Here is a 12,454-nt window from a genome sequence, read left to right on the forward strand (position 1 = left end):
ACTGCGCACCAGTGCACAAAGCAAGGTCCATAAAGACATGGATGAGCGAGTTTGGTGTGGAAGAACTTGACTGGCCTGCACAGAGTCCTGACCTCAACCCGATAGAGCACCTTTGGGATGAATTAGAGCGAAGACTGCGAGCCAGGCCTTCTCGTCCAACATCAGTGTCTGACCTCATAAATGCGCTTCTGGAAGAATGGTCAAAAATTCCCATAAACACACTCCTAAACCTTGTGGAAAGCCTTCCCAGAAGAGTTGAAGCTGTTATAGCTGCAAAGGGTGGGCCGACGTCATATTAAACCCTATGGATTAAGAATGGGATGTCGCTTAAGTTCATATGCGTCTAAAGGCAGATGAGTGAATACTTTTGGCAATATAGTGTATATCATGTGGAGAAGTCCCATGGTAGGTCCTACCCAACGGGGGGGGGGGGCAGAGCCTGAGATGCCACGTCAAGAGGGCACGAGCCCCCTGGCCGTGCTGAGTCCAGGGACATCAAAGCACTTACCTGGCTCCTGATACCCACCATAGGATTGGCCACGAAGTCCTCAACGGTGTCGCCGAACAGGCTGACCTGGGAGACGGGGGCATCAAGGAACCGTACCTTGTCAGCTTCCCACATCTTGACCAAGTTGAGCCATAGGTGGCACTCCTGGACCACCAGGGTGGACATCGCCTGCCCGAGAGTCCGTGCCGTGACCTTCGTCACCCGGAGAGCGAGGTCGGTCACCGAGCGCAGCTCCTGCATCAATTCCGGGTCAGAACTACCCTCATGCAGTTTTCTTAGCACCTTGGCTTGGTGCACTTGCAGGGAGAGCCATGGCGTGCAGAACCCTACAGGTGCTTGACAGGGGTCTCAGGCGGCCCCGCCAGGTGGCGGCGTTTTACGGGCACATGTGCACCGCAACCACCTTATCCACCTGGGGAATTGCCGAGTACCCCCTGGCAGCCCCACCATCGAGGCTAGTGAGAGCGGAGGAGCTCAGAGATCGGGTCCGGGCAGTGAAAGGTGTCCGCCACGACCTCGTAGGCTCCTCATGCACCTCCGGAAAGAAAGGGACCAGGGCAGGGCGCAGCCATGAGCGGCGTTCCGGGCCCAGGAACCAATCGTCAGGCTGTGAGGGTTCAGGGGGGTGGAGGGTTCCACTCCAGCCCGACACACACAGCCGCCCAGGCAAGCATGGCTGCCAGCTGTGCATCCTCAGTGTCAGACTGGACAGCCCGCTCTCTGATGCTGCAATCAAGAGCTCATTCACTTCGCAAGCGCTGAAACGAGATCGCAAACTCGCCCTGAGACGAGCCGGCGGTCTCATTCCAGCAGGGCAAACGAGCATACTGGGGAATGGGAGGTCTGTGGGGAGTTACCCGGCAGAGTGGCTCCCATTGGGGTCCCCAAATCGCCCCCAGTGCTAACCGACGCGACCTCAAACCAGTAGGTAGAAGGACCGAGCTGGGGAGCCACTGGGGTGCTCTTTCCCTCTAACGGAGGAAAAACTGTGACCGCAACATTGCCATGGTCACGCTCTCACAGTGAGAACATGACCCGTCCACTAACACTGTCTCCGCGTGGGCAGCGCCCAATCACGTAAGACCACGATCGTGGCCATCGGAACCGGAGATGTAACGACCGCAACCAGGAAATACACACAAACGGAGAGGCATCTTTAAAAAGACGCTCTCCGTTAATGCCACTCTTTTAGAAGGGAAAATATACTCTTTCAGTAAGAAGAATATACTCTTTTAGCTGCTGAAGCACCCAGGGGCATTCTCTGCACTTCCCCAGTGCAAGAGGGGGAGAAGCCGCTGTAATGTGCCGTAAATCCAACAGCTTTTCGAGGTGAATGGATCGGCAGAGTAATTCAGCTCGGCTCCGAAGAGAAAATCTGAATGAGTGGTTGCGAGCCAGCTCCTTTTATACCCGTATGTCTGGGGGAGTGGCATGCAAATTCCACTCGCCAATTCCCATTGGCCTTTTTTCAAAATTAGAAATTTCAAAATTTGGGGCTCCCAAGAGTGACCCCTAGTGTCACTACATCGACACAACATCGAGTGAGTGACAGATAGGGAACTGTGGTTCTGTGGTGCTTTAAATATTGTCATCATCATTTATTAGAAAAATCAGAAGAGTTTCTTCTGCCCACCACTGACAGAAAGATACAATATTAAAAGTGACAAATTTGCTTTAATGTTTGTTTACAAACAGTGGCATACGCCACCAGTGGAATGGCCGAATCTGGAGGCCAAACAGCTTTCTGCAGCCAGGGTGCAGATGGACACACATTCTCTGCCAAGAATCTCTGCAATAATGCATGTCAGGCCACTGGGATCAATTCCTCTAATGTAAATGTGTGTGATCCAATTAGGAAATGTCTCATTGTCTGATTTGTATGATCGTAAGCACAAAAATATCCATATTAAATTTTCTGGATCATTGCGGTTGACATACCATATTGAAGACAGCCATTACCAGGATGAGGGTTGTAGTTGCCATGGTGATAGTGATGCGTGGCCAGGGCTTGTTGGCGATGATTCCAGAGGATCTTAGGATCCAAAGCCAAGATGTGGAGGCTGTCTTATTGCAATGCTACAGAGGGGTGATATTTGTTATTCAACAACACATGGAAATAATACAGTGAGATTCATTTGAACAAATTCTGTGAACGGGGAAATTCACCCAAAAGACGGAATGTCTCATTCATCAAAATGTGTCTGAACTCACTGATCTAAAGTACAGTAAATTTGTATAATTATAAAATGAATGCAATGTATGTAAATTGTATTGTTTTGGGCATGCCATGGGAAATCTTGATAGCACATCCTCATCTGACAGTGTTATCGCAAGGTCATGGTGAAGAATAAATACATGAATCGATTAATTTCTCACACCATTTTTTTATGCGTGCGAATTTGGGAAATCTTACTCTGACTGATGCATCTGGGAAATAAGAAATAAAGCAACCAATTCAGGCAGCAAACTGAGTCAACACAACTATCACAACATTAAACCAACACGTGACCGTCCAGCTCCATAATAGATTGGATGAGCTGTGAACAACACACCATTCTGCAGAATAAAACTTTCAAAGATGAAGCCAATGAGGCATGTATTCTTATGGTTCGTATATAGCAGCTACTAAAAATCATAATGTTGTAGAGTGTAAAAATTGTCCCAGTGCACTCAGAGGATGAGTGCAAGTATTAATTTATGAAGGCAAAGCTTTATTGTTTGTCTTCTGTTTGTTTGTTATTATCTTTCATTCCGAATGTACATGAAAGGGAAACAATCCTGAAAACTTTTAAGTATTATTTGTAAGACGATTAAAAAGACACCCCTTGTATGTTCAAGATAGGTGAGTCGTAAGGAATTTAACGATTTTGGTTCTCATTCCGATTTCTTAATGATTCCAGTTCCTTAACAGTTCCATTAATGATTCTTTTAGTACATTTGAGGAATAAATATTTGCAAATCATTTTTACATTTTTATAGGATTTACTGCCCTAAGCAGTCTGTTACCAAATTTACCAAATCATTTAATATTTTAAGAGAATTTTTGCAGAAGGTGTTTTTACACAGATTTTTTAAATTAGGTATTTTATTCATTCATTCTTTCATTCATTCATTTTTTTTTTATATCACTTCCTGCAACAAAACTCATAATGTGTATCTTAACTACACATTGTCATATCAACAACCATCCAATAATTAGACATCGCTGGATTAATGCATGTTTGAGAATTGTTAACAGAACCGAAAGTCATGAAAATATTTTTATTATATGAATGACTAAAGAACAGTTCTCGGCTCCTAACCCTAATGATCATTTGTATGTTCTTTCATAATAGCACTATATTTTTATATGAAGATGCATGATGATGTCTTATACAGTGAATTTGAAATGGCTTACCAGCTGTGTTTTAATACACAACTTCACAATTGTGTCACAAGTAATTGAGTCATCAGTGTCCCAGTGGCTGGGTTTCCATCTACGTGTATTTTCATGTGCATTTTGGGATATCATATAAAAACAGCTGGATGGGAACACCAAGATGCAAATAAAATCTCCAAAATATGCATAAAAAACATATACACTTGAGGTGGCTAAATTTTTAATTCGAGTTTGTATAGCAACTAAGTCAAATACAAACTTGAACTGTGCCGAAGAGCAGGCACTGTGAAAAATTGCCAGGATTTTTACAAGATTTAACAGTAATTTACTGTGAAAAAAGAAATTATAATTTCGCACTGCATTATGGGAAAATGTTGTTTTGTTTGAAGTCACCATTATGGTGTTAAGTGTTACTTATGGATGGGACCTTATCTTATTTATTTCTAATTCATTTTCTCCCAGTTGGTGCAAATATGTTTAAGAACACAATTTATTGTACTGTGATGTATGGAGAAAATAAGTTAATTCAGTGGTTGACTTTATGTCATATTATGAAGTACAGTCTACACTATATGGTACATTTGAAAGAAAAGAAATAGTATAATTTTAAATGCATATTGAGAAAGGGATGTTTGCAAAGCTAGGCTGTAATATGGTTGGGTTTATTGCTTATTAACTTTTTATCACGAGTTGTCAATCGGGCACGCAAAATATCAACACTCAGCATAAAAAACTCAAAGATGGTGACAGTTAACTAACACTGTAGATAAAAAAAAAATACAGATGATCATAGTGATTCAGTGCAGCACTGCTACATTACAGTAATTTCATGAACCTGTTCACTGTAAAGTCACATTATACAGTTGTCTTTTAATTGTTATATATTGTTGAAATACTACTGTAAAATGTACTGTAAATGTCATGCATCTAGTAGCCAGGAATTTACTGTAAACTCACACTAAAAGTTTTTACAGTGGGTTTATTGACAATTTTGAAAAATATCTTATAGATCCGCACAGCAAAGAAATAAAGGAGGAACACACACACACCGTGCTCCCAGAACTGTGTGATGTGCTGTTTTGTCTATGTGCTCTAAACTACGATTATTTTAAGAATAGAATTGAAGAGTCACAGAAGCTACAATTTCTCCAGAAGTGACAGTTTTGTTCTTTTGACACATGGGATGGAAACACCCTCATTGTTTTTGTGATATTATGGTTTTTAACATAAATTACATTTGCAACTTGGATGGAAACATTGATAAAGTTTATAGGATCAATGTCCTTGCAAGTGCCCAAATTCGTGTTCACGATATACTGATTCAAGTCAGAGTGGGATGTGACAGCCTAAGAAAAAGCTCTGTGGTTAAGCATAATGAGTCTTCTTTCTCATGTCTTGTCACTTTCTTGAAATTGAATGAAGACTCAATTGTCAGTTATTGGTCAGTATTTGTCAGTAACAAACAGATGAGAAGCTTCGAACACTCTCTATGCTCTACAGCAGTGGTTCTCAACTGGAAATCACAGGTCTGTAGAGTTGAGATACTCAAGTCTGGACTTAGGCTTAAGGTCAAACTCAGACTTGAGTATGGTCTCGAGTCCAAATATATCCATAAATGGATAGTTGCACTTCTGATAGTGACACATTTCTTAGTTGAGAAGGTTAAAATATTAATATACTTTAAATGTTAATGTAATGGTTTAGTGTTGAGTTAACAGTTGAGTGGGGTTCTTACTGGGAAAATGAATGTGGGTGGAACTTCTGCCGGAAGTCGTTCTATAGCATTCGAGAGCTCTGGCTGCATTCATTTTAAACGTGTTTCGGACGATCAGATCACAAATGGTCAGTGCTAAATATAGTTGTAAACAGGGTGCAAAATGTTTTGTGATCACTAAAAACACATACAGAGGTAGTCAAAAACCACATCTCATTCGAGGTTTAAAACGCCATCCTGATGCATCCCGTACGGCAGCGAAGCACCAACTCTCACCAGTCATCACCCACTGAACAAAAGTTTAAACTGACGTGGATTTAAAAGGAAATAACCATCCGATCAGACAACTTAAAAAAGTGATTACATTCCCAAGGATGAGAACTTCACGGCTCTTTCTCAGTGTGTCTGTCTGATTTGAACATGTAGGGTGACAAGACATCTGAAGCTGAACTAACACAGGTACTCCACTAAAACAACTGATAATTTTGTTCGAAATTTTGCGTTTGTGCTTAGACTAAATCTCAAATGCATCTGGGAGTAACAGCCCACTGGTTTTGTTCGCACTTTTTTTGTCTTTATGTGTAACATTTAGGCAGGCGAGCAGGTCAAGAATGATGAAGACGATGACGAGATGAAGATGAAGAAGAACCTAAGTGAAGTTTATTATAAACAAAACAAAACAAAAGCACGAACAAAGCAAAGACTTGACTTGACAAAGGGATATCTGGACTCGACTAAGACATGACTTTTAACATTACAATCAACAATACTCCACAAAGGACAATGGCAAACATGAGGGTTTAAATACATGGACATGGCCAAACAAGATAACAAGACAACCAATGACAGGACAGAACTAAGAAACAAGATGGTCACATCAGTATACAAGACAGGATCACATGAGGGAAACAGGAAATCACATGACAACAAACAGGAACAAGGAAAAAGTGAACTAAACTTCCAAAATAAAAGACATGAAATCAAAACCTGAAAACATGAATGTGAACAAGACCTCAAACAAGTGACATTATGACTTTTTTGCAGTTTATCATCATTCAGTAACATACTGATATAGTGGTTGATGTATGTCCTCATGAAATCTTAAATCTTCTCCTCAAAATCCCAACACCGCAATGAAAGAATTAATGGATGTACGCCACAACAACTGCTATGTTTACTTGACAATGGAAGTAACTCCCACATTTCTTGCTAAGCATCACAGGACAAAGAAAAAGGTGGACAGACCAAGGCACAGTTGCCAGAAATCCTTTAAATTAATAAAACCTTTAGTTATAATTGTAAGTGTAACATCACCAAGGGTTTTCTGGTTCCTTGCAAACGGCAGTTGGTCTACTTTTGTTTATGTCAATAGCTGTGCATCTATTCAAATTCTACTGTAAGTGCAAATTCATCTGTCACTTGTTAGAAGCTGGCCAAAATAGACAGATGCGAACATGGACAGTTTGCTTGACATACCATCACACTCAAAAACCATGAATGAAACTATGCAAGGTAAAAGAAAATACAAAGTTAAAGCTGGGTCACGAAGCAAAACCAGTTGAAAATCACTGCTCCACAAATACAGCCCCCCTACCAAAAGCTGACATACATGTTTTTGTCTTCCAAAAACAACAAATAACAAATAGCGTGTGTGTGGCAAGGAGGAGGGCGGGGCCGGGCCGTGATGATGGATAAAGGCCGCCAGAGGCGGCAGTTCGGGAGAGATAGCGCTACAGGCAGCTGCCCTGTAAGTGTTTTTGTTTAATTAAATATTACTTTGATCCTTCGTCCGGTTCTCACCTCCTCCTTTCCATTTTACCTCTTTTACATTGGTGCCGAAACCCAGGAAGGAGGAGGGATGTGCCGTAGTAGAGTCCTCGCCACTACCATCCACCCCAAAGGAGCAGCCGCGGCCATCCGCCAGGAGTCGGGCTACTGCCAGGGGCGGAGGAGACCCCTTCCGGCCGCTAAAACGTGGCGGGGTCAAAGTGAAGACTGCCGTCTGCGAGCAGGGAGGGGCTCACTGCCGACCGCCTGGAGCGGGAGAACTGCTGCCAGGGGCGGAGGAGACCCTTACCGTCCACTAAAACGAGGCAGGGCATTCTGTCTGCCAGGGGCCGGAGGACTGCCTCCGATCCACCCTGGGAGGAGTGGCTGTCATCCACTAGAGTGTGGAGGGGTGACCGAGGACCTGGCTACGGCATATCAGAGAACCGGCGAGTAAATTTTTTTTTCTCTCTCTCTCCCGCTGTCGCTCCGTGTTGGCCTTTCCCTCTCTCTTTTTTTGTTGTTTTTCCCTCCCCTTGTCTCCCTCCCAGGTCCGAGAAGGTGGGGAAGACCTGCCGGCAGGTGGGGCCAGAAGGGCACAAGAGGGATAAAGGTTCGGGAGAGAGAGAGCTACAGGCAGCTGCCCTTTCAGTTTTTGTTTAATTAAATATTACTTTAATGCTTCGTCCGGTTCTCACCTCCTCCTTTCCATTTTACCCCTTTAACAGCATGAAAATTATTTAGCAAAGAATCACTTTGCTCAATTGATACTTACCATGAAATGGCCAATGAAACAAATGAGCAGAATAACAGACAATATCAGGAAGGACATTCCAAATGATATTCCCAATACTGCAGTTCTGAAAAAAGACAGAGACAGGGCACAAGAGGACTTGAAGAGCGGAAGAGTGAGAACAGGTGTTTTCCCTCACAAATTCATCCTGACAACTCATATTCACTGCAGATATAGTTTAAATAGAAGCCACCCTAAATAGAAACAAATGCCCATAAAACTCTTGGGAAAAAAAAAAAAAAAAAAGAATATATATATATATATATTTTTTTTTTTTTATTTTTTTTTATTTTTTATGCCTTGTAAAGCATACTGAAACATTGAATGAACATACTTTGGCAGGACCAGGATCTGCACGATGAAAATGCAGAAGAATATCAAGCAGGCACAGGTGATGTAATATTTGAAGGCTGGCAGGGTTGTTGCTCTATACTGCAAGGAAAAGAACACACTGTTCGCATAGAGCATCCAACTCTATTTTAATTAAATTGACTGACTGTGTTGCTGTATTATTGATGCACCACGGATGGCTATAGCTAAAGCAAACAATAACTGGCGGAGTGTCAATGCTCACCTCTTTTTCCAATGCTTTATTGTGGAAAAACAAAGATATTCTCTGAATGTCCTCTGATTTGAGCCACTGTCTGTGGAAATTAAAAGATAGGGATAGATTAAACCAGGCAGGCATTAAAGATAACTAGAACATTCAACATCATGGGTAAATACAGCTGATATATATGAGATGACCTACTTTTGAGAATTGATGCCATCGAAAGTTCGAATCATCCTCTCGTTGAGTTCCTCCTCAAAACGCTTCTTCTGAGATTTTGTTCTAATGAGGAAACAGATTTATGACTGACTTTGTCTCAGATATTTTTTGTCATATGTTAATGAGCAGCTAAAATCACTAATCTATTATTTCTATACGTATTCCTTATAAATAGTCCAATATACTACAATGGCCCAAAAAGTCCAACGAATGATGGTTTTTACATTATAAAATAAAATATCAAAGCAAGTGGCATATATTTTTTAAAGAAAGATAGCCCAAACATAGTTTTAAAGCAAATAATTTTAAAGTTTTTTTTTTTTTTTTTTTGCCTAGCCCTAACCCTAACTAACCATAACCCCAACTCCAACCTTAAAATTATGAGAAAAAATAAATAAATAAATAAAATTTGTGGTTCATAGTTAATGTTATGAGCTACACCTGAAGGTTACTGACTGACTTCATACATCAACTTATAATCACAGTGAGACCAGATGGTTAAAAGCAATTGAAAAATTGACAAAAAAAAAAAAAAAGAAAAGTGAAGATTCACCTCTCTGAGCGTCTTTGAAAGTGGTATTGGCCCAGTGGGACATCCTGTTAAAAAGTAGAAAGCGGTGAGTCATTATAGTGACAAGGGCAACTCCTAATGCTTTTATAGGTTTATCAGGGCTCGAACTAAGGCCTCATGTGAAATGATTATTTATAAAAAGGAAGGCTTACAGCGGTGTTGATCTTTCCGTTCTCATTGGTCATGCTGTCTCGGTGGTGAAGGTTGGCAAAAGGCTTGGCTGCACCCCAGGACTCCAGGTATCTAGTCATTCTCACTGAAGCTCTCATCTTCGGCCCGTCCATGGCGTGTCTGGGTCTGTAGTGGTGTTGAGGACTCTTCCTCTCAGCCTAATAACACAAACCACAGGAAGCTTCACTAAACCTTCTCAGTTGGCAAAAGCAGGGGATACAATGCATTATATAAACATTAAGCAGACATAGAATACATTGTAACGGTGCTGCAATGTATTTAAATTATGTCATTGTTTAGGCTAATTTATACATACTGGCCGAATATGGTTCTTTTAGTTCGCCTAAAAAATATGACCAAATGCACTGATATTTTGTTCTGCTAAGGTGTTTGTTTGGTGACATTTCTCCTGTTCGAACTTATTCCTGAAATTCTTGACCTAAGAGAACTCAGCTATACAAAGAGCTATTATGATTGGTTAAAACTATTCATGGGTGTGGTTTGAATGGGATGTACTGGCTTATTCATTTAGTTTGCCTAAAAATTTATGAAATGCACTGACATTTTTGTTCTGCTAAGCAGGGTCAGAAATTTTGGCTGAAGCAATAATTTAAACAAAAAAGACAAAAATGCCCCTGAAATTCAGAAACAGTTCTTAATATTCTATTATATTCCTAGTTATACTGTACATATTGTGGCATAAAATATGAATTTATTTTAAATAAAGTGAAGTATTTTACATGAATGGATGAAATACAGTTTGTTTAAAATTATTAGAAAAAAAGCCCCTGAAAATCAAATTCAGGGGGAAAACATTGCCTCTTAATGTAAAATTTATTTTCTGACACTGCTGCTAAGGATTTTGTTTGGTGATATTTCTCCTGTTCATGCACATCCCTGAAGTTTTTGACTTAGGAGAACTCCGTTAGTCAAGAAGTGTTTATGATAGGTCAAAATTAATCGTGGGTGTGGTTTAGATGTGACATTCTTTATTTATTTCCCTCAACAAACTAATTTTAAAACAACGCCACACATAGTATAAATGCGGGCTTTGTTCGCCTAGGATGCTTTAGTTAGTTCAGGAGAAAACATTTCGGCTTTTTATATTTTATAAATGTGGGTTTTTTAATGCATTCTTTCTATGTAAATGAGGATTATTACAGAATGTGTAATCAAGAACACTTTTTGCATGGATGTCTGTATCGCTGCAGTGGAGAGTTGCTGTACAGTTCAAGCATAGTATGCCAGATTGTGGAAGTATTTCTGGATCCACCACCATCTATAGCACTCAAGACTGGTCTGGAAGATGGGGAATTGCACCATACTAATAGCATTCAGCCAACATTTTTTTGGCTTTTACCTGATTTGCACAATTCCTGTTGTGAACTGGGTGATAAAACAACGCAAACACTGCATGCAAATCAACAATGGTATCAGCGAGCACAATTCATTCATAGTGAATTCCTCCTGTATACAGTTTAAGTCAGAAGTTTAAATACACTTTAGCCAAATTCATTTAAACTCAGTTTTTCACAATTCCTGATATTTAATCATAGAAAACATTCCCTGTCTTAGGTCAGTTAGGATCACTACTTTATTTTAAGAATGTGAAATGTCAGAATAATAGTAGAGAGAATGATTTATTTCAGATTTTATTTCTATCATCACATTCCCAGTGGGTCAGAAGTTCACATACAATTTGTTAGTATTTGGTAGCATTGCCTTTAAATTGTTTAACTTGGGTTAAACATTTTGGTTAGCCTTCCACAAGCTTCTCACAATAAGTTGCTGGAATTTTGGTCCATTCCTCCTGACAGAACTGGTGTAACTGAGTCAGGTTTGTAGGCCTCCTTGCTCGCACAAGCTTTTTCAGTTCTGCCCACAGATTTTCTATCAGATTGAGGTCAGGGCTTTGTGATGGCCACTCCAATACCTTGACTTTGTTGTCCTTAAGCCATTGTGCCACAACTTTGAAGGTATGCTTGGGGTAACTGTTCATTTGGAAGACTCATTTGCGACCGAGCTTTAACTTTATGGCTGATGTCTTGAGATGTTGCTTCAATATATCCACATCATTTTCTTCGTTATGATGCCATCTCTTTTGTGAAGTGCACCAGTCCCTCCTGCAGCAAAGCACCCCCACAAAATGATGCTGCCACCCCCATGCTTCATGGTTGGGATGGTGTTCTTTGGCTTGCAAGCCTCACCCTTTTTCTTCCAAACATAACGTTGGTCATTATGGCCAAAAAGTTCCATTTTTGTTTCAGAGGAAATGTCTCCAAAAAGTAAGATCTTTGTCCCAATGTGCACTTCCAAAATGTAGTCTGGCTTTTTTATGGCAGTTTTGGAGCATTGGCTCCTTCCTTGCTGAGCAGCCTTTCAGGTTATGTTGATATAGGACTCGTTTTACTGTGGATATAGATAATTGTCTACCCGTTTCCTCCAGCATCTTCACAAGGTCCTTTACACAACCTATACAAGGTTATTCTGGGATTGATTTGCACTTTTCGCACCAAACTATGTTCATCTCTAGGAGACAGAATGCATGCTATTGTTTGTACAGATGAACGTGGTACCTTCAGGTATATGGAAATTGCTCCCAAGGATGAACCAGATTTGTGGAGGTCCACAATTTTTTGCTTGGCTGATTTCTTTTGATTTTCCCATGATGTCAAGGAAAGAGGCACTGAGTTTGAAGGTAGGCCTTAAAATACATCCACAGGTACACCTCCAATTCAGTATACCTCCAAACAGAAGTTAATTGGCTAATTGTCTAAAGGCT

At 40.7% G+C, this 12,454-nt stretch overlaps 1 protein-coding gene across 1 annotated transcript in view; it reads right to left on the reverse strand.

The window, feature by feature from the left end:
• Positions 1 to 12,454, reverse strand: part of LOC127452715 (adenylate cyclase type 2-like) — a 224,604-nt gene that overhangs the window by 31,675 nt on the left and 180,475 nt on the right. The window contains exons 10-16 of the mRNA XM_051718353.1: positions 9,654 to 9,830; positions 9,484 to 9,527; positions 8,913 to 8,993; positions 8,736 to 8,805; positions 8,496 to 8,593; positions 8,144 to 8,228; positions 2,447 to 2,584 (exon numbers count right to left, since the gene is read on the reverse strand). Of these exons, the coding sequence (XP_051574313.1) occupies positions 2,447 to 2,584; positions 8,144 to 8,228; positions 8,496 to 8,593; positions 8,736 to 8,805; positions 8,913 to 8,993; positions 9,484 to 9,527; positions 9,654 to 9,830 (693 nt within the window). The remainder of the gene's footprint in view (positions 1 to 2,446; positions 2,585 to 8,143; positions 8,229 to 8,495; positions 8,594 to 8,735; positions 8,806 to 8,912; positions 8,994 to 9,483; positions 9,528 to 9,653; positions 9,831 to 12,454) is intronic.

This window comes from Myxocyprinus asiaticus, chromosome 15 (assembly GCF_019703515.2).
Source record: "Myxocyprinus asiaticus isolate MX2 ecotype Aquarium Trade chromosome 15, UBuf_Myxa_2, whole genome shotgun sequence".
Lineage (NCBI taxonomy): Eukaryota > Metazoa > Chordata > Actinopteri > Cypriniformes > Catostomidae > Myxocyprinus > Myxocyprinus asiaticus.